This window comes from Cetorhinus maximus, chromosome 11 (assembly GCF_964194155.1).
Source record: "Cetorhinus maximus chromosome 11, sCetMax3.hap1.1, whole genome shotgun sequence".
NCBI classification, from domain to species: Eukaryota; Metazoa; Chordata; class Chondrichthyes; order Lamniformes; family Cetorhinidae; genus Cetorhinus; species Cetorhinus maximus.
The window spans coordinates 85,492,175-85,519,363 of record NC_135889.1 but is presented as its reverse complement, the minus strand read 5'-3'; the positions used below and the strand labels follow the sequence as shown (position 1 = coordinate 85,519,363).

The 27,189-nt window shown below is 42.7% G+C and overlaps 1 protein-coding gene across 8 annotated transcripts in view; it reads left to right on the top strand.

Annotated features, from left to right (window-relative positions):
• The window catches only part of steap3 (STEAP family member 3, metalloreductase), a 44,366-nt gene that overhangs the window by 4,573 nt on the left and 12,604 nt on the right, over nucleotides 1–27,189 (top strand). For 3 of the 8 annotated variants that reach the window (XM_078552376.1, XM_078552381.1, XM_078552375.1), the window contains exon 2: nucleotides 25,042–25,524. In XM_078552376.1, the coding sequence (XP_078408502.1) occupies nucleotides 25,051–25,524 (474 nt within the window). In that variant the 5' untranslated portion in view covers nucleotides 25,042–25,050. Of the gene's footprint in view, nucleotides 1–13,972; nucleotides 14,128–14,898; nucleotides 15,279–16,531; nucleotides 16,606–25,041; nucleotides 25,525–27,189 lie in introns of all 8 variants that reach the window. The other 5 variants (XM_078552377.1, XM_078552380.1, XM_078552378.1 and 2 more) reach the window with 4 other exon arrangements.

The window sequence follows — 27,189 nt, the reverse complement described above, 5'->3', positions numbered from 1 at the left end:
TATCCTTTGCAGCATCCAGTGCCTTCAGCTATTTCTTGATATCTCATGGAGTGAATCAACTTGGCTGAAGACTAGCGTCTGTAATGCTGGGGACCTCTGGAGGAGGATGAGTTGGATCATCCACTCAGAACTTTTCGCAGAAGATTGTTGCAAATGCTTCTGCCTTATCTTTTGCACTGAGGTGCTGTGCACCCCCATCATTGAGGGTGTGGAGCCTCCTCCTCCAGTGAGTTGTTTAATTGTCCACCACCATTCATGACTGGATGTGGCAGGAGAGGAGAGTTTAGGTCTGAACCATTGGTGTGCGATTGCTTAGCTTTGTCTGTCACATGCTGCTTTTGCTGTTTGGCATTCTAGTAGCTCTGTATTGTAGCTTCACAAGGTAACATCTCATTTTTAGGTATGCCTGGTGCTGCTTCTGGCATTCCCTCCTGCACTCTTCATTGAACGAAGGTTGATCACCCAACTTGATGGAAATCTTAGAGTGGGGGATATGCTGGGCTATGAGGTTACTGATTGCAGTTGTATATAATTCTGCAGCTGCTGTTAACCCACAGCGCCTCATGAATGCCCAGCTTTGAGTTGTTAGATCTGTTTGAAGTCTATCCCATTTAGCACAGTGGTAGTGTCATACAACACAGTGGAGGGTATCCTCAATGTGAAGGTAGGTTTTCGTCTCCACAAGGACGCAGTAGTCACGCTTACCAATGCTGTCATGGACAGATGTGTCTGCAACAGGTAGATTGGTGAGGACAAGGTCAAGTAGGTTTTTCCCTTTTGGTTCCCTCACCACCTGCCACAGACCCAGTCTAGTAGCTATGCCCGTTAAGCTTTGGCCAGTAGTGGTGCTACCGAGCCACTCTTGGTGATGGACATTGAAGTTCCCTACCCAGAATACATTCTGCATCCTTTCCACTCTCAGTGTTTCCTCCAAGTGGTGTTCAACATGGAGGAGCACTGATTCATCAGGTAGGGTTGGGTGGGGTTGGTGGGTTGGGGGTGGTAGGTGGTAGATGGTAATTAGCAGCTTAGAAGATTCTTTACCCATGTTTGCCCTGATGCCATGAGACTTCATGGGGGCCTGGAGTCAATGTTGAGGACTCCCAGGGCAACTCTCTCCTGACTGTCTACCACCGTGCCACCACCTCTGTTGGGTCTGACCTGCTGATGAGCCCGGACATAACCAGGGATAGTGATGGTAGGGACTGGGATATTGTCTGTAAGGTATAATTCAGTGAATATGACTGTCATGCTGTTGCTTGACTAGTCTGTGGGACAACTCTCCCAACTTTGGCACAAGCCTCAGATGTTAGTAAGGGGGACTTTGCAGGGTCGACAGGGCTGGGTTTGCCTTTGTTGTTTCTGGTGCCTAAAATGTCTCGGCTGAAAGATGGCACCTCTGACAATGTAGTGCTCCCTCAGTACTGCACTGCAGTGTCAGCCTTGAATTTTGTGATAGCCCTAGAGTGGGACTTGAACCTGTGATTCAGAGACAAGTGTACTACCAACTGCACCATGGCTAACAACTTTGAACCATCTATCCATTTAACAAGTGTGGCATCACTAAAGCATAGAAGCATTTCCTGCTTGATCAGGTACATCATAGCAGTTTCTAAAAACCAATACTTTGTTCACAAGAAATTAATATTTTAAAATGGGATTTTCAGTGGTGATGGTGCATTAACCAGTATTATTTCATGAATCATTGAAGACCTGAGTGAATTTTAATTCTTTCCAAGACTAGGCTAGGAACATGTCATTAGTCACTGCAGTGAGTTATTCTGTGGCCAGTGAGTAACTAATCACCACGCCCAGGACATTGCGATATAGCTTCGTTTCTGTTACACCACTGACAAAATCCAGCTACATTCTTGAATTCCATCCAGAAAGACATGTATTTGTCACATTGCAAAATCAGTAGTGTATTTAAGGAGATGGGTATCATTAAGATACTGTAATATTTTAGGTGCCGTATCTGCCTCAGCCAGTATTTAACATAACGCTCAATTTCTGAGTGAAGTATGTGATGCATGGTTTCTTTATTACCTATTGATTGGTGCTGTTTATTTTTCCCCTACATTAATGTTGCTGTTCTAACCTAGGAAATGTTTAAATATATATTTTTATATTTGCAGTGCTAACCAGTTACCCTATTGAGATAATATGGGGTAAAGAAATTGGATCACCCAGACCTGCTCATATTAAATAAGATGGGCCAGGTTTTGCTGGAGGAGGCATCTTGCTCCATGCCCCATTAGTCCATGATCTTACAAAAAGTTCCCTCAAAGCTGCTGTGTGATCTGATAATAGTGCATGGAGGGACCTTGGCAAACAACAGAAGAAATAATGAACAGAGGAAGGACTGAGGAACAAAGTGAATTAGAATGAGGAAATTTATATATTTCTCACTGATAGTTTCATGGTCACTAATATTAATTGTCATAAAACCCACCTGGTTCACTAATGTCCTTTTAGGGAAGGAAATCATACCTGGTCTGGCCTAAATGTAACTCCAGACCCCCATTAATGTGCGCTTACTCTTAACTGCCCTCTGCACTCAGTTCAAGGGCAATTAGACATGGACAACAAATGCCAGCCTCACCAGCGACGCCCACGTCTCATGAAAGAGTAAAGAAAAAAATGTTTTTTGCCAAATTTCTTATCTATCCCCTTCTGCAATGCATCTTAGATATTTACAGCATTAAGGGTGCTATATAATTGCAAACTTTTGTTATTTTGCAAAACAGTAATTTTATATCCCATTTATATTAGGACTTTGGCACTGGTTCAAGTAGCATTACTGTCATTGGCTCACGCTATATCAGAGATAATTACGTTCAAAGTTTGTGGTTTTCAGCTACCCTCCAATAGTAATGCTGTCTAATGTAACTGCAAGCAGTGCAGGTTTTTTTCACTTTTTTGAAATTTTTTCAGTAACTTGGTGAGATTCCGCAATAACTGCCTCTTGACTGCAGCCCCATCTACAGATAATGCACCTGTTTTTACACAAATATTAACTTAAAATGTTTTGTGTATTGCACAATGTGCATGAACTCCCGAGTAGAGACTTTAAATTAATTAAATTTTTTCAGCCTCAAAATAGTACTGTTGACATTGAGTAACCATTGGATCCTTAGGCATTGTGAGTCAAGAGAGTTTGAAATAAAAATAGTTTGTATAACCCAATGTTGCAATGTCTTACAGCTTGGCCGACTGTCTGTTTGGGGCCATGATTCCTTCGGTAAGGGTTCTAAACTGGCCTCGTGTTCTACGGAGAAGAGTTGAGCAGACAATTGTTTCTGCAGCAGGGCAATGGAAAAAGACAAAAGTTATTTTTGGGGTATTTCCTTGAAGTAAGTCAGAAAAGCCAGCATTGACTGAAGCTTGCCTGAGTTATGCTTTAAAGTTGAGAGAAGTAGTTCTGAGTAAAATAAAACTTCAGTGAATAACATAACTTCAAATAATCCAAATTTGTGATTTTGGGAACTCTGCAAGTTATATTACACAAGGAGAGGGATTAGTTGAGTTGTTCTTGCAGAGAGCCAGTATGAACAGAAAGGGCCGAATAGCTTTGTTATAATTGTTCGATGACTCGGTGATATGGTGAATAAGTGAATAAGCCACCTACACTCAGCAAATGAAAGACCCTGAAATTACTAATACTAATATGTTTAATGCTTTCATTTGGATTTCCCTATGCCAATTAATCAGCAGAGGTAATAAATCATTTAAAATAGTGGAGGGAGGAATTTCAAAGAAATTAGTTAAGTTACAAAACAAAAACAAAAATACCTGGAAAAACTCAGCAGGTCTGGCAGCGTCTGTGGAGAGGGACACAATTAACGTTTCGAGTCCGAATGACCCTTCAACAGAACTAAGTAAAAATAGAAGAGAGGTGAAATATAAGGTGGTTTAAGGGGGGGGGGGGTGGGACAAGCAGAGCTGGATAGAGGGCTAGTGATAGGTGGAGATAACCAAAAGATGTCACAGACAAAAGGACAAAGAGGTGTTGAAGGTGATGATATTATCTAAAGAATGTGCTAATTAAGGGGGGAAAGCAGGACAAGCAAGGTACAGATAGCCCTAGTGGGGGTGGGGTGGGGTGAAGGAATCGAAATGGGCTAAAAGGTAGAGATAAAACAATGGATGGAAATACATTTAAAAATAATGGAAATAGGTGGGAAAAGAAAAATCTATATAAATTATTGGAAAAAAAAATGGGGGGGGTGGGGATCGGAAAGGGGGTGGGGATGGAGGAGAGAGTTCATGATCTAAAATTGTTGAACTCAATATTCAGTCCAGAAGGCTGTAAAGTGCCTAGTCGGAAGATGAGGTGCTGTTCCTCCAGTTTGCGTTGAGCTTCACTGGAACATTGCAGCAGGCCAAGGACGGACATGTGGGCATGAGAGCAGGGTGGAGTGTTGAAATGGCCAGCAACAGGGAGGTCTGGGTAATGCTTGCGGACAGACCGAAGGTGTTCTGCAAAGCGGTCACCCAGTCTGCATTTGGCCTCTCCAATGTAGAGGAAACTGCATTGGGAGCAACGAATGCAGTAGACTAAATTGAGGGAAGTGCAAGTGAAATGCTGCTTCAATTGAAAGGAGTGTTTGGGCCCTTGGACGGTGAGGAGAGGGGAAATAATGGGGCAGGGGTTGCATGTGAAGGTACCATGGGAGGGGTTTGAGGTGTAGGGGGTGATGGAAGAGTGGACCAGGGTGTCCCGGAGGGAACGATCCCTGCGGAATGCCGCCGGGGGGGTGAAGGGAAGATGTGTTTGGTGGTGGCATCAGGCTGGAGTTGGCGGAAATGGCGGAGGATGATCCTTTGAATGCGGAGGTTGGTGGGGTGATAAGTGAGGACAAGGGGGACCCTATCATGTTTCTGGGAGGGAGAGGAAGCTGTGAGGGTGGATGCGCCGGAGATGGGCCGGACACGGTTGAGGGCCCTGTCAACCACCGTGGGTGGAAAACCTCGGTTAAGGAAGAAGGAAGACATGTCAGAGGAACTGTTTTTGAAAGTGGCATCATCAGAACAGATGCATTGGAGGCAAAAGAACTGAGAAAATGGGATGGAGTCCTTACAGGAAGAGGGGTGTGAGGAGCTGTAGTCGAGGTAGCTGTTGGAGTCGGTAGGCTTGCAATGGATATTGGTGGACAGTCTATCACCAGAAATTGAGACAGAGAGGTCAAGGAAGGGAAGGGAAGTGTCAGAGATGGACCATGTGAAAATGATGGAGGGGTGGAAATTGGAAGCAAAATTAATAAATTTTTCCAGCTCCAGACGAGAGCATGAAGCAGCACCGAAGTAATCTTCGATGCACCGGAGAAAGAGTTGTGGGAGGAGGCCGGAGTAGGACTGGAACAAGGAATGTTCCACATACCCCATAAAGAGACAGGCATAGCTGGGGCCCATGCGGGTACCCATAGCCACACCTTTTATTTGGAGGAAGTGAGAGGAGTTTAAGGAGAAATTGTTCAGTGTGAGAACAAGTTCAGCCAGACAGAGGAGAGTAAGGAGAGTAGTGGTGGATGGGTTTTGTGCAGGCCTCTGTTCGAGGAAGAAGCGGAGAGCCATCAGACCATCCCGGTGGGGGATGGAGGTGTAGAGGGATTGGACGTCCATGGTGAAGAGGAGGTGGTTGGGGCCAGGGAACTGGAAATTGTTGATATGATGTAGGGTGTCAGAGGAATCACGGATGTAGGTGGGAAGGGACTGGACAAGGGGAGAGAGAATGGAGTCAAGATAGCAAGAAATGAGTTCCGTGGGGCAGGAACAGGCTGACACGATCGGTCTGCTGGGACAGTCCTGTTTGTGGATTTTGGGTTGGAGGTAGAAGCGGGCCGTCCTAGGTTGGGAGACTATCAGGTTGGAAGCTGTGGAAGGAAGATCTGCAGAGGAGATGAGGTCAGTAACAGTCCTGGAAACAATGGCTTAATGTTCAGTGGTGGGGTCATGGTCCAGGGGGAGGTAGGAGGAAGTGTCTGCGAGTTGACGCTCAGCCTCCGCGAGGTAGAGGTCAGTGCGCCAGACAACAACAGCACCACCCTTGTCAGCGGGTTTGATGACAATGTCAGGGTTGGACCTCAGAGAATGGAGTGCAGCAAGTTCAGAGAGAGACAGGTTAGAGTGGGTGAGAGGAGCAGAGAAATTGAGACGACTAATGTCATGCCAACAGTTCTCAATGAAAAGATCAAGAGAAGGTAGGAATTCAGAGGGGGGGTCCAGGTGGAGGGAGAATATTGGAGGTGGGTAAAAGGATCTGTTGAATGGGGAGAGGACTCCTGCCTAAAGAAGTGAGCACGGAGACGAAGGCGGTGGAAGAAGAGTTCAGCATCGTGCCGAGCCCAAAATTCATTGAGATGAGGACGTAAGGGTATGAAACTAAGTCCTTTGCTGAGCACTGAACGTTCAGCGTCGGAGAGGGTAAGGTCAGGGGGTATGGTGAATACACGGCCGGGGCTGGGATTGGAAGACGGGATGGGGACAGAGGGACAGGCAGGGGTGGAGGGTCCTGAATGGGTGTTGGTGTCGATGAGTTTTTGGAGCTTGCGTTCCTTTGCACCTGAAAGAAAGGGACAAAGTTTCTTGTTGTGGTGTCGGATGAGACGAAGAATAAAATGAAACTGGGGGCACGGGCAGCTTAGAAATAGGGTGCGTCAATGCTGCTGGAGGGAGAGGTCGAGTGTGTTCATATGGCGGCGCATGGCACTGAGTGTGGTTCTCAGGATGCGACGAGAACAGCAGTCCGAGGAGCGTTGTATGTCCCCGAGATACCTGTAATCCTGGGTGGGTTCGAAACATGAGGGATGGAACTTCAGTTGAAATCCACGTGGGGTAAGTCGGAGACGGAGACAGTCACTGAGGAAGGAAATATGGCTGTGAAAGCGGGATTTATTAAACACCTTGTCAAACACCAGGAGAGAAATGGAAAACAATGAAGGTGAACTAGGGGTTCACCGCCATATGAACACACTCGACCTCTCCCTCCAGCAGCACCAACGCATTCTGCAGGGTTTTTAAAATTTTAAACTGCAGCACTGCTCTCTACTCCGATTGCTGGCTGTCACCTATTTTATAAGTTAAGTGCAGATGCTCTTTCCAATGCTTTGATCACCTGTCTTGAAATGTATTCTCTCTTGTTCTTTATCTTCGTCACCACTTTAATGTCTTGGGTAAATGAGTTTGTTGGCCAACTGAACTCTAACCGCACGCCTTCCTATTTTCTCATCAACTGCTGCTTGCAATCAATAACGGGGAGAGACTGACGTAAGAATAAACAGTGATAGTTTAATGAGGCATAGGGCAGAGTACCAAGTTATACCTGCTCACTCAGAAACCTCCAGGACCTGACTTACAATTCCCAGTTGCCCACGCTGTACAGTGATTCATCAGTGCTGTTACACGATCAGTACACTTCCATTCTCTTAAAGGGACAGGGTATCTCATTTTACCACAACATGCTGTTTACTTACACAGGTAACAAAGTACTAACACAATGCGTGCTTCTCCAACCAGACCCTACTCTAAACTACTCATTAACATTGTAGCCCGCGCTACAATGAGTAATACAGTCACATGGTCAATCTGCTCACATTCTGTTAAAGGTGTATTGCACCCCAGATTACCACAAAGGCCATTTTCAAATAGTGGAAAGAGGAATTTTAAACAACTGAGTTAAATTTGTATTTTAACTCCAATGGCTCTGAAATTAATGTGGCACTGAAATAAAGGTAAACCAGATATACCGAGGTGTGATTCGTGCCTTGTATTTCACAGTAAATCTCTGATATTTAAAAAGTAAACAAGTTTTCGGGGCATACTTTAATTGTCGTTTTCTGTAATCCACTATTATAGTTTACTTTTAAGTGGATTTAATAGTTTCTTTGGCTCATGGCTCCAGTTATTGGAAAGACTTTAAAAAGCTTCATTTTTGGGAATACTAGTTCCTCAGCCAGGCCAGTTAATGGCACAATTATCAGTTGGGTACTGCTCTGTTTGTAGTAAATGTTACTAACTTGCCTGGGAGATTTTCAGCCAAGTACAGATCTAGTGTTCACCAAGGGGAATTTGCTTGCGGGTGGCTATGGTGAATGAATTCTCTCACTGGGCAAACGTGTTTTCTGAAGAGTTGGAATAGTATTAATAATTTAGTTCTAGGTTGTTTTCTTTCTGGCTTGAGAATAAGAGCACACCAAAAGTTTTTTGGGGCTGGGGAATTGGAACTCTCGTTGGTTCTGTGTACTCTGGTGGAAGTGTAAATTTTCAAAGTTGAATTTTTTAGTTCATTGGCCATTTGGCTTCATCCTGTCAGGATGCATTTATATTGCAAATTTGGCATCGTTATGTCGTTTCTACTTTTCAGCAATGATTGCAGTGTTAGAATATGCTGGAGGAGAGAGTCTTGCACTTCTTGGTTTGATACCACATTAAGTCTAACTTCAGTGCAGTGTGTAGCCTGCTTTTATAAAAAGAAATGCCTATGGACCTGTTGGACCTCTGGAGCATGTTTTAAAATTACAGGGAGTTCAGTGGCTACTTCTATCCATGATCTGAAAGCATTGAATTTGTAACCTTTAGGAGTGGGGTTCTGTGCACGTCTATAATCTGCATGTGCAAGCAGCCTTCTGGGTGTCTCCTGAGAGAAATTCAGTTTGAACCAGGTAGTATAAATGAGAGGGAGCTTTCATGGAACTGTTACAGTTACAGCTGTCACTAAATCCTTGAGTCTGTCCTATGTCGCTTTTTTTTTGCTCAAAAATGTAACTGTTAAATATTTTGGAACATTATTAAAATCACCTGTCAGGATTGGATAGCAATAAGCTGGGATCTTCCTTGCATCCCCTATTTTCTGCTAAAAGAGCGACTAAAGCCCTGTTTTCCAGTAAACTGGAATTCCAGTAAATTTCTCTGAAGAAATGGGAGCAGATCTGGTAAAATTCCTGGCCACAGACTGTAGTTGTTTTAGTAAAGAATAAGGCATTCTTCACAACATACCTGTGCTACCTCCATATCAGAGGTGTTTATTTTAGTCCAATCTGTTCACTTTCTTGTCCTTTTTTAATATGCTTATCTAATTACTAGTCAGCAACTTGTATTTATAAAGTGCCTCTAAGCTAATAAAATATTCTAAGGCGCTTCTCGAAGCATTGTAAAACAAAATTAGTCACCAAGCCACATAAGGTGATACCAAGGCAGAAAGACATAAAATCTACCACTTTGACCAAGTTTAAGGAGCATCTCAAAGGAAGAGAGAGAGAGAGAGGTGGAAAAGTTTAGGGAGGGACGTCCAGTATCTAGGCAGTTAAAGGCACATCCAGAAATGAGGGAGCAATTAAAACTGGGGATGTTCAAGCGGCCAGAATCAGATCAGCGCAGATATGTCAAACATTTGTGGGGCTGGTGATTACAAAGAAAGTCACTTGGTAAAGTGTATTGCCACATTGTAAATCGAGAACTACAGGCCAGATAGCCTAACAGTAGTTGTTGGGAAAATGCTAGAATCTATTCAGGAAGTTGTAATAATGAATTCAGAAAAACACAGTATGATTAGAGCAAGTCAACATGGTTTTACTGTTTGACAAATTTATTAGACTTTGAGCATTTAACTAGGAAAGTAGATAAAGGGGAACCAGTAGAAGTAGTATACCTGCATTTCCAAAAGGCATTCAATAAGGTGCCGTACAAAAGGTTAATAGGCAAGTTAGGGCTCATGGAGTTGGGGGTAATATATTAGCATGGATAAAGGGTTGGTTAGCGGATAGAAAACAGGGAGTGGGCATAAACAAGGTTTTTCAAGATTGCAGACTGAATAGTGAAGTGCTGCAAGGATCAGCGCTGGGGTCTCAGCTATTTACAATCTATATTAATCTGTCTCTTCATATAAGATTGCTGAGGATACCAAACTAGAAGGTGGAAAGGTAAGCTGTGGGGAGGACACAGAGGCTGCAAAGAGATTACAACAGGTTAGGCGAGTGCGCAATAAGATGGAGTAATGTACTGGGAATTGTGAAGTTATTCATTTTGGTCATAATAAAAAAGCAGAATATTTTTCAAAAGTTGAGAAACTTGTAAGTTTTGCTGTTCAAAGACTTGGATGTGCTTGTACAAGGAATGCAGAAAATTAGCATGCAAGTGCAGTAAGCAATTAGGAAGGCAAATGGCATGTTGGCCTTTATTACAAGGAGTACAAGAATAAAGAAGTCTTGGTACAGTTGTACAGGGTTTTGGTGAGACTGCACCTGGAATACTGTGTGCAGTTTTGGTCTCCACATGTACGAAAGGATGTAGGGTACAGCAAAGGTTTACTAAATTCGTCCTTGGGATGAGGGGGTTGACCTATGATAAGAGGCTGAGTAAATTGGGCTTAAATTCTCTGGAGTTTAGAAGAGTGAGAGAGAATCTCATTGAAACTTGCTTGATTGTTTCTGCCTGTTGGGGAATCTAAAACATGATGGTGGGCACAGTCTCAGGATAAGGGGTCGATAATTTAGGACTGAGATGAGAGGAAATTACTTCACGCAAAGGGTTGTGAATCTTTGGAATGCTCTACTCCAGAGGATTGTAGATGCTCCATCGTTGAATACCTTTAAGGCTGGGATAGGCAGATTTTTGGTCTGTCAGGGAATTAAGGGATAGGGGGAGCGGGCAGGAAAATGGAATTGAAGCCCAAGATCAGCCATGATCGTATTGAATGCAGAGCAGGCTCGATGGGCCGTAAGGTCTACTCCTGCACCTGTTTCTTGTGTTCTCATGTGTTCTTGAGTATTAATCCCAGATTTATGTCTTTACCTTCAATATAATCAACCAGTTGAAATATTTCTTCATAATTCATTCTCATTTTTCAAAATTCTGAGTTAAGTCAATAACATTTGCACACATGCTTCTATTAGATAATGACTAGAAAGAAGACATTCACTTTTCATTCCCTCTCCTCCTTAGCAGCTTCATAACCAATTTCAGGCAATGTGGTAAACACAAGAATTAAATCCGAGTCAGGGTGTTGTTGAGGCATTTAGAAAAGGCACTATGTCCTCTATATTAGCGACATCTGGTTTACAGAAAATCCTCCATAACAGTGGCATTATCGATCTCATTGAAAATCCTGCTGTAGGTTTAAAACTATTTAGAAAGGATAGTTGATGTTAAGAATTGCAATTTCATAAAATAAATACTTTCTAAGATGTGACCTTGTACTGAACAAGGATTGGCTTATCAATGTTTAATAAGTTCCTATTACATTATTTTGTAATTTAATTTCAATTATGCATTAACAGATCACTGTCTCTGTTAACATAATAGACTAAGGATTTTAATGTGAACACATTAACAACAATGACAGTTTGCACTTGTGTAACACTATTAACATACAGAATAAGAACATAAGAAATAGGAGCAGGTAGGCCATTTGGCCCCTTGGGCCTGCTCTGCCATTCAGTAGATCATGGCTGATCTGATTGTGGCCTTAACTCCACTTTCTTGCCTGCGCCCCCCACCCCGACCCCCCACCCTCCCTTACACTTAACTACCTTGTAGATCAAAAATCTGTGTTGGAATATTCCAATGCATTTCACAGATATGGAAATGGATAGTGAGAAATGAAGAGTTGAACTTTGAGCTTTTTAATGAGTTGGTGGAAGGTCAGAGTCAAAGGAACAAAGGGGCTTGATGAGGTTGCAAAGATTCAGTGGGGTGAAACTATGGATAGTTTTGAAGCCTTCTAAGAATTTTAAGTTTAATATCCTGATGGAGACCTGTAGTTAATATAGGCCCTTAAGGAAAGAGATGATTGCTGAGCAAGATTTAATGTGGAACAGGATGTGTGCAGCACAGTTTTGTGCAAGTTGGTACTGTAAGGGGGAAGAAAGGAGGCCAGCAAAAAATGTTCAAATTGACAAAGGCACTTGAGTGTGTGTTCAACTGCTAATCTTGCAGCATAAATCTAAACTCTTGCATTTCTAAATTATTTATATTTGAAGACCTGAAGAATACCTAAAACTTAACTTCCTCTGCATCCCCAAAAAGAGAAAAATGAGCCAACCTAAAGAAAAAAGGAACTGCAAATTAAAAGCTCCCCTTTCCCAAGCTGTACTAAGGTGTCGGCCCAAACCTGTTGCAGCACTAATCCACTGAGACAGGAGCTTCTATCTCTGTCCCAGCCAAACATTAGGAGCCATTTCCAAACCACCTTGATTCCCAAACATTGCCCTGTGCCCAACTTGAGCACAACAACATCAATAACTTGTACCATGTGAAAAAACAGTAACTTCACAGCAGACATTACTTATATAATATTTAAATTAGAAGTAAAATATGAAATTAAGTGCATTCCCTTAGTTGCATGAAGAGTTTTTAAATAAAACCATTTAAAACTATTCTGCCCAAAACTATGGTTGTGCTGATGTAAGATAAGCGGACATATTTCAAGCGATTCATAGTTCATGATCAATTATAGTGCATCGTATTCCCACTGATGCAAAGTTGGTTGTACAATTTTATCCTTTAGGGCAGAAGATAACAAGAAATATAAGGTCTTTGTCATAAACAAGGGCTGGAGTATATGCTGAGGACAAGATTGGTAGGAGTGTCGACCGCACAGGTCTTGTGGATACCAAGCCTCATCTTCAAACTGAGGCCATCCGCCATCATGTTGTATGGCATAACCACCATGCTAAATGGGATAGATTCCATGAAGTGCTGTGGGCCATCGGCAACAGCAGAAATGAACATCCCCACAATCTGTAACCTCATGGCTTGATATATCTCTTACTGTACCATTACTATCAAACCAAGGGACCAACCCTGGTTCATTGAGGAGTGTACCAATCCAATCCTGCCAATTTTCACGCCCATCAGTTTAATCCCAGTCATCAGCAAAGTGATGGAAGGTGTCATCAATATTGCTATAAAGCAACATTTAGCAATTACCTGATCACTGATGCTCAGTTAGGGATCCATGAGGGCCAAACAACTCCAGACCTCATTGGACAAAACATGGACAAAAGAGCTGAATTCCAGAGGTGAGTTGACAATGACTGCCCTTGAATTCAAGGCAGCATCTGACCGAGTGTGACTCAAGAAAAACTAGCAAAATTGAAGTCAGTGAGAATCAGAGAAAATTCTCCGCTGGCTGGAGTCATGCCTAGCACAAATAAATGATGATTGGAGGCGAGTTATCTCAGCCCCAGGGCATTGCTGCAGGAATTCCTCGGGGTGGTGTCGTGGGTGCAACCATCTTCAGCTGCTTCATCAGTGACCTTCATTCCATCATTAGGTCAGAGGTGGGAATGTTCGCTAATGATTGCACAATGTTCAAGTCCATTCACAATTCCTCAGATAACGAAGCAGTCTGTACCAATATGTAGGAAGTCTTGGACAAACTGCATTGCCCATCTTAGACATTCATTGCAAGATCTAAAAGATGCACTCCATCACCTTCAGGCTCCCCTCCAAGTCACACATCGCCCTGACTTCTATTTATGTTAATTTCACTGTTGCTGGGTCAAAATCCAGGACCTTGCTCTCTAACAGCACTGTGGGTGTACCTACACTACAATGACTGGAGTGGTTCAAGAAGGCAGCTTACCACAACCCTCTCAATTAGGGATGGGCAATAAATGCTGGTCTTGTCAGCAATGTCCATAACCCAGGAAGAATTATTTTAAAAATCTAATAGTTTCTGGGCTAGCACGAGAAAATTGTCTTCTAGCTACCATTTTTCATACAAATACTAATGCCCTTCAAGGAAAGGAAACTGTCAACTCTACCTGTGCTTCTTGTTCCCATATTATGTGATTAACTTTATCTTCCATAGCAACCAGTGATAGCCAATAAAGTATAACATTTGGGGGCGGATTTCAAATAAGAGAAGGGCAAACAAAGCACTAATGGATCTTGAGGGTTGGAAAAGTGATAAATGTCATTTTATGAATCAATGAAACTTTGGAAAAGAAACATAAACTAAATGACTTGACAGGACTGCAGCTACAGGACATAACCCAGGAGAGGGATCTTGGACATACTGGTGAATAGCTCACTGAAATCAAGAGAGTTGGCAGCAGTAAGGAAGACTAGCCAGATTGCATGGAGGACTAGAACATACATCCCAGGAGGTGGTGTTGAATCTGTCTGGTATGTGCAATTTTGATCACTATGTTACAGGAAAGATATCCTGTCTGGATACAATTTGTGATAGGATGATTGAACTCTGTGGAGAGATTGAAAAGCCTGGGAGTGCTTACTCTGGAGATGAGAAGGCTCCAGGTGTATATTATTCATGATTATTCAGGGAATAGGTGAATTGAACCTCAATCGTGCTGTGAACTCTGGAACCAGGTTGACATGGCTAAAGCTTAGGTTATAGCTTAAAAAAGGGAAGATTCACATGGAGTTTAGATTTGATTTATTTTCTGCAGAGCATATTGAACATATAGAACAGAACTTTCCTGAGAGTGGAGGCAGCTAGTGTGGAAAAAATTACAGGAAAATTTCAGTTGTCCATTCCACCAAATATTAATAGCCTACTAATTTTGAGACCTGCCAATTGGACTGGGAAGTCTTTTCTGATCCTATCTTTGTTACTGTGTAATATTAGAGAAAACTCAGTATTGCTTTGCTGTTTATATAAAAGCAAAAATGTGCACCAATTTTTTCCACTATACTCTTGAGCTGTTTCCTAGAAAGTAAAAAAAGCGATGTCTCTAATAATATACCACAGATCAGGGAAGTTGTAAGTGTGAAATTGCTTCATCTTTTTCATAACATTGCAAGTGTTTTTTTATTGGCCCTTTAAGAAGGGAAAGTAGTTTTAGGTGCTAGAACCTACAATTCATTGGATGGAGAGAGCGCAACATGTGCAAAAAATATTTGGTAATAGAAAAAGCAATCTTTATTTATTTTCAGATCATTGTTCTGGATGGGGGAAGCTTCATGAATATCCCCATTCTCAACCATGGGTGGAGCCCAGAACATGAGTACAAGAAGCAAGGCTAAAGTGTTTGCAAGTGTCTTCAACCAAATTGGCCTCCTCCAAAAGACATCAACATCATTGGTTAGACAGTAGTTATCAGCCTGTGCATGTCATAAAGCATTAAGCAGCAGCTGAGTGCACTGGATGCAGCAAAAGGCCATGGAGCCATAGTATTCTGGTTGTACTGCTTCAAAACCTGTGCACCAGGGCTAGCTGTTCTGCTTGCAATGCAAGTCGAGCATAGCTATGACAATGACATCAACCTGATGATGGGGAGGATTGCCCAGGTTGATTCTATCCATAGAAATATAGGGTAAATCTAACCCAGTCAATTACTCTCTATCTACCTCCTCCAATCATCTAATTGATGGATAAAATAGAATAACATCTTCCAGCATGTCCCCCCACCCGCATAACCTGCTCACTGCCAGAACAATTCTGTTCTAAGCTTCATCATGCTGTTAATCAAGATTGAGATGCTAATTGGTGAGAGTATTTTCTTTCATTATTAAAGCAACATTTGACCCAGTACAGCACGAGCAGCCCTAGCAAGACTGATGTCAACGGAGTCAAAGGAAAAATCCTCCATTGGTTGGAGTGCTGCCCGACACACAGATTGTGGTGGTCATCCACCAGACATCACAACCACTATCACTGAAAGAGTTCCTTGGGGAAGGGCCCTTAGCCCAACCATCTTCAGCTGCTACTTCAAAAGTTCACAAACAAGGCTGTTTACTTTTGCTTCCACAGCGCTAATTTCCATTTGCAACTCTTCCAATAATAAAGCAGCCCATGCCAGCCCACAGCAGGAATTGGATAATATCCAGGTTTGGGCTGGAAAGTAACAGGTAGTATTTGCATGCAAGTGCCAGGTAATGACTTCCCTAAAAGAGAGAGCTCAGTTATCTCCCCTTGACCTTCGAAATTACCATCATCTACATGGTGGCGATCACTATTGACCAGAACTGAACTGGACCAACAATATCAACAGTATGGCTTGGAGCAGCAGTTGGGTCTTTGTGTTGAGCAGCTCACCATCTAATCCATCATCGATAAGATTCAACTCAATATGATCAAATACCCCTCCTGCACCCTTCCCCCCAGCACACTTTCCTAGATTGGAGCAACTGCAACAACGTTTGAAATTTGACATCATCCAAGAGAGATCAATTCTCTTGCCCTTTCCACTGGTTTCAGTAGCCACCCCCTCTACCACCAACACTGGCTGCAGTGTTAACTATCTTCAGGATGTACTGCAGCAACTCGGCACCACCCTCCCCCGAATTACTACCGAGAGAGACAAGGGCAGCAATGTTTTATGAACACAATCACCTCCATGTTCCCCTCAAATGCACACACCATCCAAACTTGGATATACATTGCCATTCCTACAGTGTCACTGGGTCAATATCCTGGGGTTCCTATCTAACACCATTGCCACCAGGACTACAAATATTCAAGTAGAAAGCTCACCACCTTTTCAGGGTAACTGAGATGGGTAATAAAAGTCGACTTGCTCGTGTTGCACATCCTCGGAACAATTTTTTTAAAATTGTGTTTAAACAGACAGCAGAAACTCTCAGTTGCAGATTAAAGGTTTACAGCTGAATGTTTGGAACAAGATAGCAGATCAGTTGAAGGTCAGCTACCACTTTTCGAGATTCACTCTTCCACACATTGTTGTTTAACGGAGTGTCCTTGGTTGAGGATCCTGAGTATTTGCTTTGTAAAAATAAATGATTACAAAGTGAATTTTTATTAAGAATACAAGTCTTGAGGTTCAAAAGTTTGAATTAACTCTTCCCCCTGCCATTTTACTAACCTTGTCTGGATTATCATGACACAGCTGAGGGTAAAGGTAGCATTTGGTCGCTGGTATTCCAATGTACAGCTTTGTCCCACTGTAGAAATATGCTCCAATATACTTGTGTGTCATTACCAGTGTATATGTTCTTGTAATGGTCAGTTTCATTATTCTGAGAGATTTCATTTTGAATAGATAGTTTTCAAATAAAATGGTATCAAAAACATGAAAGCTTTCAAGGTAACGCACACATTTATTTTTAAATTGTATCATGTCCACTTTTGTGTGATTACAAACATTGTGGAATTCCTTTATTACATACAGTTATACAGGTGCTTTTAGGACCAAAAACTAAATGCCCATCCTTTTCTTTCTGCTGTTTATATCAAATACATCTTCAATCATCAAAAAAAATCAGAAGCAACACAATTCAAAATTCACAAGGCCAGGATAGCAACTACTTAATGGTTTTATTGACTCGACTCTGGGAGAGATAATAGAATAATTGTATTCAGTAATGGTGCAGTACACATTGTACCAAACTATACTCTGGTTGTAACACACTAATTACCCTAGAAAGACTGTCAGTCTCAGATGTTGTGTATTGTGGAATATATGATGCAAAAAAATTCTTAGACAGCTTTTCACTTTGTCCTTAGCACCACACTCTACCATACGGACACATGGCTTTTACTTTGGAGGTGATACAAAGTTGCTCAGTCCTACTGAAGAGGGAGCTAGATATTGCAGCTTTTCTGGAATCTGATCAGATCTCCTCATCAGTGTTAATTTTTTGCCACTTAATAATGCAGCACTTTACTCTAATGTAGCACTTCCACTGCTGTGATGCTGTTCTTGCCTTTTTCTCATGGTGGTCGTAATTTGAGAGAAAATTTAAAATAGAAACCTGAAGAAAGCTACGGGATGACAGAATAATTCCAATCAAAATGTATTGACACATGTCAAGCTCATTGCAATTATCATCATTCATCACTGGTAAAAGCAAAATACCGTGGGTGCTGGAAATCGGAAATAAAAGTCAGAAAATGCTGGTAAAACTCAGCAGGTCTGGCAGCGTCTGTGGAGAGAGAAACAGAGTTAACGTTTCAAGTCCATATGATTTCTTCAGAGCTAAAGAGAAATAGAAATATGATGTGATGGATTTTGTTCTGTTTAAGAGAGGGTGAAGCAAGATGGAAGGTCAGGGATAGGTGAAAGCTAAGGAGAGATTGACAAAGACAGACAAAGGGAGTGTTAATGTGGTAGTGATAAAGAGTAAAGAAGGTGCTGATAGTGGCATAAAGGTAAGATAGCAGAAGTTGTTAATAGCAGAACAAGGGTCAGTGCTCTGTGAAAACATTATATGGAAACAAGTGACAGATGGCCCTGTGGGGGGAGGGGGATTGGGGGGAAGAGGATTTTAAAAATTAACAAAAAAATAAAAGAGTAAAATTTTTTAAATAAAAAAAAAATTGGATGGAAGAGAGAGTTCATGGTTTGACGTTGTTGAACACAATGTTAAGTCCGGAAGACTGTAAAGTGCCTAATCGGAAGACGAGGTGCTATTCCTCTAGTTTCTGTCAGGTTTCACTGGAACATTGCAATAGGCCAAGAATGAACATAAGAACTAGGAGCAGGAGTAGGCAATTCAGCCCCTCGAGCCTGCCCCGCCATTTATTACGATCATGGCTGATCTCATTTTGGCCTCAACTCCAATTTTCCGCCCTCTCCACTTAACCTTTCAAACCATTACTAATTAAAAATCTGTCCATCTCCTCAAATTTATTCAGCATCCTAGCATCCACTGCACTCTGAGGTAGTGAATTCCGCAGATTCACAACCCTTTGAAAAAAGTAATTCCTCCTCATCTCTGATTTAAATCTACCACCCCTTAGCCTAAAACTATGAACATTTGGGCATGAGAGTAAGATGTTGAGTTGAAATGGCAAGCAACAGGAAGATCTGGGCCATGCTTGAGGACTGAGCGAAGGTGTCCCGCAAAGCGGTCACCCAGTCTGCGTTTAGTCTCCCCAGTGTAGAGAAGACTGCATTGGGAGCAGCGAATACAGTAGAATAAATTGAAGGAGATGCAAATGAAGCACTGCTTCACCTGAAAGGAGTGTTTGGGGCCTTCAACAATGAGGAGGGAGGAGGTAAGGGGCAGATGTTGCATCTTCTGCGATTGCATGGGAAGGGGATGAGGAGTTGGGGGTGATGGAGTAGACCAAGGTGCCACAGCGGGAATGGTCCCTATGCAGTGCTAACAGCGGGGGGCAAGGGGAAGATGTGTTTGGTGGTAGCATCATGCTCGAGTTGACAGGAATGGCAGATGATGATCCTTTAAATGCGGAGGCTGGTGGGGTGAAAAGTGAGGACAAGGGGGATGAATAAATACATCACATCACATTTCTACTCTTTATCTCTGAAGAAGTCATATGGACTCGAAACAATAACTCTTGTTTCTCTCTCCACATGTGCTGCCACACCTGCTGAGTTTTACCAGCATTTTCTGTTCTTATCATCGTCCATCACTTTATCATTTCATAGCATCTATCCTTTTTTTTAATTCGTTGATGGGATGTGGCGTTGCTGGCTAGGCCAGCATTTATTGCCAATCCCTAATTGCCCTTGAGAAGGTGGTGCAGAGCTGCCTTCTTGAATCGCTGCAGGAACACCCACAGTGCTGTTAGGAAGGGAGTTCCAAAGTTTTGACCCAGTAGCAGTGAAGGAACGGCAATATATTTCCAAGTCAAAATGGTGAGTGACTTGGAGAGAACCTCCAGATGGTGGTGTTCCCACCTATCTGCTGTCCTTGTCCTTCTTGGTGGTAGTGGTCATGGGTTTGGAAGGTGCTGTCTAAGGATCCTTGGTGAATTCATGCAGTGCATCTTGTAAATCGTAAACACTGCTGCCACTGTGCAACGGTGGTGGAGGGAGTGAATATTTGTGGATGGGGTGCCAATCAAGCGGGCTGCTTTGTCCTGGACGGTGTCCAGCTTCTTCAGTGTTGTGGGAGCTACACTCATCCAGGCAAGTGGAGAGCATTCAATCACACTCCTGACTTGTGCCTTGTAGATGGTGGGCAGGCTTTAGGGAGTCAGGAGGTTAGTTACTCACCGCAGAATTCCCAGACTCTGACCTGCTCTTGTAGCCACAGTATTTATATGGCTAGTCCAGTTCAGTTTCTGGTCAGTGGTAACCTCCAGGATTTGATAGTGGGGGATTCAGCGATGATAATGACATTGAATGTCAAGGGACGATGGTTAGGTTCTCTTTTGTTGGAGATGGTCATTGTATGGCACGAATGTTACTTGCCACTTTTCAGCCTAAGCCTGGATATTGTCCAAGTTTTGCTGTTTTTGGACATGGACTGTTTCAGTATCTGAGGAGTTGCGAATGTTGCGAAACATTGTGCAATCATCAGCGAACATGCCCATTTCTGACCTTATGATGAAAGAACGGTCATTGATGAAGCAGCTGAAGATGATTGGGCCTAGGACAATACCCTGAGGAACTCCTGCAGTGATGTCCTGGGATTGAGATGACTGACCTCCAACAACCAAAACCATCTTCCTTTGTGCTAGGTATGACTCCAACCAGCAGACAGTTTTCCCCCGATTTGCATTAACTTCAGTTTTGCCATACACAATCAAATGCTACCTTGGTGTCAAGGACAGTCACTCCCACCTCACCTCTTTTGTTCATGTTTGAACCAAGGTCAGGTAATGAGGTCAGGAGCTGAGTGACACTGGCGGAACCCAAACTGAGTGTCAGTGAGCAAGCTATTGCTAGGCAAGAGCCACTTGATTGCACTGTTGATGACCCCTTCCATCACTTTACTGATGGGGCAGTATTTGACCGGATTGGATTTGTGCTGTTTTTTGTGCACTGGACATACCTGAGCAACTTTCCACATTGACAGGTAGATGCCAGTGTTGTAGCTGCACTGGAACAGCTTGGCTAGGGCCACAGCAAGTGTGGCCCAGTACTATTGCTGGAATATTGTCAGGGCCCATAGCCTTTGCAGTATCCAGTACCTTCAGCTGTTTCTTGATATAACGTGGAATGAAACGAATTGGCTAAAGACTGGCATCTGCGTTGCTCAGGACCTCCAGAGGAGGCCAAGGTGGATCATCCACTCGGGCACTTCTGGCTGAAGATTATTGAAATGCTTCAGCCTTATCTTTTGCACTGATGTGCTGGGCTCCCTCTTCATTGAGGATGGGGATATTTGTGGAGCCTTCTCTTCCAGTGAGTTGTTTAATTGTCCACCACCATTCACGACTGGATATGGCAGGACTGCAGAGCTTAGATCTGATCCATTGGTTGTAGAATTGCTTAGCTCCATCTATAATTTGCTACTTATGCTGTTTGGCATGCAAGTATTCCTGTGTTGTGGCTTCACCTAGTTGACACCTCATTTTCAGGTTTGCCTGGTGCTGCTCCTGGCATATCCTCCTGCACTCTTCATTGAACCAGGGTAAATCCCCTGGCTTGGTGGTAATTGCAGAGTGGAGGATATGCTGGGCCATGATGTTACAGATTGTGATTGTGTACAATTCTGCTGCTGATGGCCCACAGCACCTCATGGTTGCCCAGTCTTCAGTTGCTAGAGCTGTTCGAGATCTATCATTTAGCACTGTGGTAGTGTCAGACAACACAATGGAAGGTATCCTCAATGTGCAGACGGGATTTCGTCTCCACAGCAACTGTGCAGTTGTCACTCTTACCAATACTGTCATGGACAGGTGCATCTGCGTCAGGCAGGTTGGTGAGGTTGAGGTCAAGTATGCTTTTCCCTCTTGCTGGTTCTCTCACCACCGTCCCAATCCAGCAGCTATGTCCTTTAGAACCCAGCCAGCTCAGCTTGTATTGGTGCTACCGAGCCACTCTTGGTGAAAAACATTTAAGTCCCTCACCCAGAATACATTCTACGCCCTTGCCACGCTCAGTGCTTACTCTAAGTGGTTTTCAACATGGAAGAGTGCTGATTTATCAGCTGAGGGAGGGCAGGATGTGGTAATCAGCAGGAGGTTTCCTTGCCCATATTTGACCTGATCCCGTGGGACAGGATATACCCAGGGATGGTGATGGTGGTGTCTGGGACATGGTCACACTCACACAATCATAGCTTACAATGTCAGGCTGTTGCTTGGTTAGTCTGTGGGACAGCTCTCCCAATTTTGGCACTAGCTCCCAAATGTTAAGAAGTACTTTGCAGGGTTAAAGGCTGAGTTTGCCATTGTCATTTCTGGTGCTTAGCTCGAAGCCAGGTGGTCCGCCCAATTTCATTCCCTTTTGACTTTCTAGTGGTTTGATACAACTGAGTGGCTTGCTAGGCCATTCCAGAGGGCATTTAACAGGTAACCACATTGCTGTGGGTCTGGAGTCATACGTAGGCCAGACTAGGTAAGGACAGCAGATTTCCTTCACTTAAAGGGCATTAGTGAACCAGGTGGATCTTTACGACAATCTACAAAGGTATCATGGTCATCATTAGACTTTTAATTCCAGATTTTTACTGAATTCAAATTTCACCACCTGATGATGGTCAGATTGCCAGTAAATTCCCCAAATTGACGCTGCTGAGCACTTCTTCCAGTACCTTGTGAGCCTGGTTTTTACAGAAATGCACAGCGCAGCATCTCCCAGGGAACTCCGTCAGAGTGGACTAGAGTCAGGAGGAAGACAGTCAGTTTAAGTGTCCAGTCTTTGAATGTCAGTCAAAGGGTAGGGGAGTTGTCAGGTCAGTGCCGGAGGGGGAAGAGACCTCATCAGTTCGGGTTGGGGTTGGGGTTGGGGGTGGGGGGGGGGGGGTGGCGGTGGGGGGAAGGTGTTGAATCGGGGTTCATTGTGGGGGTGGGGTGGTTAGTTGTGTAGTTTCTCAGATGTTAGTCTAGGTTTTAATCTGTCTAAAATTTCCTGGGTAACTATTCAGGTGAGTACCATGGAACAGTCTGAAGTCTCTGACTATAGCCCAGAGTTGGACATTCACTAAGGGTCCCAGGGTGCTGGGCAATTACCTGTTGAAAGTTTAAACTTCCTGAGCCATTCCCAGGTAGATCCACACATCAGGACTTCTACTAGGTCACAACGTGCATCTTCAGCCATATGTCTGGTCTCCGACAATCCTTAGACAGGAAGATTTGGCCCTTTTGTGTTCATTCTTGCAAAGCTGATAATGTGGCAAAAACATGAACTCTGCTTCCAGACTTCAAGTTACTTTGCAGGGTTACAGGAGATGGCCAGTAGCATAAACAGAAGATTTAAATTTGTATGTGCTTTTTCCCCCCCCACCTTATCTTATGTATTCTAGTGCAGATGTCCCTGGGAGACCTGAGGGCATACTCCCGGAAATTTGTTTCTGAAATTTGTATTATAAATGGGTGTTATGGTTAATCATAAACACAGGCATGAGGATCTCCTTGCATGTTGGTCTGAGCCCTCATGCATAGAATATCAGTTTCAGGGTTAACACATCTGTGAAATAAATGCTGAAGGAAACTGAGGTAATGGAGACAAACCTAGTTTGCCAAGATTCTGACCCGTTCAGAGGAGACCAGGAAATTCCAGTGGGGTGGTTTTAACTTCCAGCACCACCATTATTGTTGGTCTCTTTCCTTTTGTATTTATACCTCCTCCAGTTCTCTCATGGGTCTTTGAAAGTCCCAGAAATGCAGGAGGAAGAAAATTATTGATCATGGAGAGGATCGATATTCCACAGATAGTAAGAGGAGCTGAAGACTTGAATTGCTCGGCCACTGGGGTGGCCCTTTCTGATCTACCAGTGCCGCTTTGAAGTAGTTAGGCACTAGTTCAAACCTGTGGGCCTTCATCATGGTTGATGCCACTGATGCACTCTCATGGACACTAGTAGCCTGCTTCCAACATGCTAAAGATCCTGTTTCAACCTTCCTTCTCCAACCTCCGAATAGGGACAGGGACTATGGTGGCTCCATGGGTGTTCGTTCTGCTGACAGAGAAGGCCTCATGAAATTTTGAGTTTGAGATCTTTAATTGGCAAACTTCACACCAGTGCCCAAAAATATGTACAGTTAAGCATGCTGTGGGCATTCAAACTGTTCAAAAGAAAGATTATGAACTTAAACTGCTTAGAATGTTCTGGTTACTTAGGGATTTATGTTATTTGTTGACTGATTCAATCTGTAAACCCTCGCAACTATTTTGTGTTGTTTTTCACATTTTTCTAAACATGCAAGTGAAGAACCTCCACAGGGTGGAATGGCTATTACAGTAAACATTGAATAGATGAGGGTTTGGCCAGGTTCTTTTATCCAGCCAGTTAATGTTGTTCAACTAGTAAATATCTCTAATTTTTTAATATTCTTGACAAGTCAAATTATACCTCCCAATTACAACAATAAGTTATGTTTACAGTTGTATTCTTTGTGCATAAGTAGATATCTTTGATGATTCTACTGCTCATATGCTAACCTGCAGCAACTCCCGTTCACCCATCGCCTCTGGAATGTGTTTGCTGACTACGTTGGCTCTCAGTCCAACAATGCTCGAATTTTAAAACTTTCATCATTGTTTTCAAACCCTCCATGGCTTCACCTCTCCCTATCTCTGTAGTCTCCTCCAACTCTACAACCCTCCAAGATATCTCTGTTCCCCCAATTCTGACTTCTTGCACATCCCCTATTTTAATCGCTCCATTATTAGAGGCCTCTCTCTTTCTCCAAGCTGTCCTAATATTGCCATATGTGGCTCAGTGTCAAATTTTGCTTGATAATACGCCTGTGAAACATCTTTGGACATTTTATTACATTAAAGATGCTACATAAATGCAAATTGTAATGCATACCCAAGAAATGTTTTGCCCTTTTCAATTGATATGTTTTTTTACTGGCCATTTTCTACTAGTCAATCAAGATTTGGATTTTATTGAAACATGCAGCAAAATCAAAAAAAAATCAAATCAGGCATAGATGGGAATGTGGTGTTAAGGCCACTGCTCCTAACCTATATGTTTGTATGTATGTATTAACGCTGGTTCTCCTAATAATTAAGCCTAATCATGTGACATGATGTCAAATTTTATTTGATAATGTTTCTATGAAGTGTCTTGGGATATTGACTATGCTAAAGGGGCTGTATAAATGCAAATTTTTGTTCTGAGAGTTAAACTGACTGAGTCATGTAACTCACAGTAAGACTGATGCGCCCATCATAAACTACTGGAGATTAGTGTTGATTTATTGCAATAGTGGGTTGTCCACAGAAAATAACATGTTCCCCTCTCTTTCAGCTACAAAGGATGGCTAAAAAAGAAATGGTAAAACCGCTCTTGGGAAATGAGAGTGAAATTCATCAATATGACCTCCAGAAAATAACTGTTGGCATTCTGGGAACTGGAGATTTTGCTCGCTCTTTGGCTGCACGTCTGGTCTGTTCTGGTTATAGCGTGATTGTAGGAAGTCGGCATCCTAAACGCACTGCATCTTTGTTTCCCACTGCAAATGAAGTTACCAGTCAACGGGAAGCCATAAGCAAGGTCAACATTATCTTTATAGCAGTGTACCATGAACATTACAGCACATTGAGTGAACTAAGAGATGTACTGACTGGGAAGATTTTGGTGGATGTCAGTAACAACATGCAAGTGAATGTGTATGAAGAATCAAATGCTGAACACCTTGCCTCTCTGTTCCCAGGGTGCACAGTTGTGAAAGCATTTAATGTCATCTCAGCCTGGGCTTTACAATTTGGTGCAAGAGATGGAAATAAACAGGTGAGTATCATAAATAAAATGGTGCAAAGTAATTCCTTTGTTATGATTATGATGGAGTCATATGTGCATTAATTAGTCAAACACAGATCGATAGCCCCCAAGTTGTTTTTCTATTGGTAGGTTATAATGGGGAGGTAAAAGCTTAAATTTTGCCATAGAATTTAATATACGTTTGGTATATCTCGTTTCCTTTTGGTGCAGTTAGATGGATGGAAAGTGATTTATTTTCTTTGACAAATGTCTATTGCAAAGCATGAGTACAAACCGGAATTATCAAATAAAATTTGAAAATATTCCTCCTCCCCAAAAAGAGTGGAGTTTGACTTTGGTTGTGGTGGAGTTTGGCTTTTCCTTCTTCCCACGAAAGTGGTGTACAGTTTTCCAGTGCCTCCCAATAAAGGCAAGACCAAGCATTTACATTCCTCTTTACGGCTTGGCTTGACACATTTTATACTCGGCATACAAGTCAACCCTGTTTTTGGAAAGAATTTTGAAGCTTCAAAGGTTGACCTATATGTTGCAATCTACAGTACTCAGTCATTTCTTGCAGCCCCTTTCAAAACTAATCTAATCTGAGGTGAATTGAGAGATTTACATTCAACATTCATGTGAAGTTCAGCACAATTCATATATGGTGGTGATTATGGTCATGTCTGCAATACACCCTCCAGAAGAGATCTACTTTTTCAGTTCCCAAGCATCATGCATTTATACTGGAACTTTAGCATTGATTCAAAGCAGTTTCTACTTTGTACTGAAGCAAAATTGGAAATCTGGAATTGGGGCATGACTTTACTCCACAGTAAAGTTCACCGGAGTGAGATTGTTAAATAATGCACAGACGTAAGTTCCTTTCATGGGTATAAAAGTTTCCTCTGGTCTGCTACAGAATTCTGCATACTGCAGAGAAGTGCAAACTGATACATTTTGGTAAGAAGAGGAAAAGGCAGTATAAAATGAAGGAGCTTGAGTATTGCTGATAAAAAGAGACATGCTGTCAAAGCTTTTTGTCTTGTACTCATCAGGACAGATTTGCAAGAATACTAATTGTAAAGAGAACAATAATTTATACTGTATGAGAAGAGAGTGCTGATTGGACCAGGGAACAGTTAAATGCCAAGCTTTTGTTTAAATTCAAATCAGGCAGGTGAACTCTGGTTAAGGCATTGCAATGGGAAATGAACCCATGAGAGATGAACCCAAAGGGAATTGCTGTCTGCCAAGTTTTTGTTTAGTTGAAAAAGCCGCAATGCATAGACATGCTCTTTCTGTCTGCAAAAGACAGGGCACTGAATTTATAAAAGTTTCTAGCATGTGATAGTGAGCCACACTGTGAGCATGACTGTTAGTCTTAAATTGGTTGTCAGCAATTCTCAAGTAATATAATAGGGACAATTCTAAAGTTGCTGCAGGAACAGATCAGAGCTCTGGGGGTATATGTGCACAAATCATTGAAGTTGGCAGAGCAAGTTGAGAAAGTGCCCCATCTGCTCATAAAATCCAGCACTTCGCCTTCATGCCACCTACCTGCCCACCCCCACAGAGGGCAGTGTTGACCAATTAACGTCCACTTTAGCGCCTCCCCTGCTTTTTATTTTACCTCTATTTTACCTGCGGCAGGGGAGGTCCACACCATGTGGAAAACCTGGCAGCTTTAGCTGCATG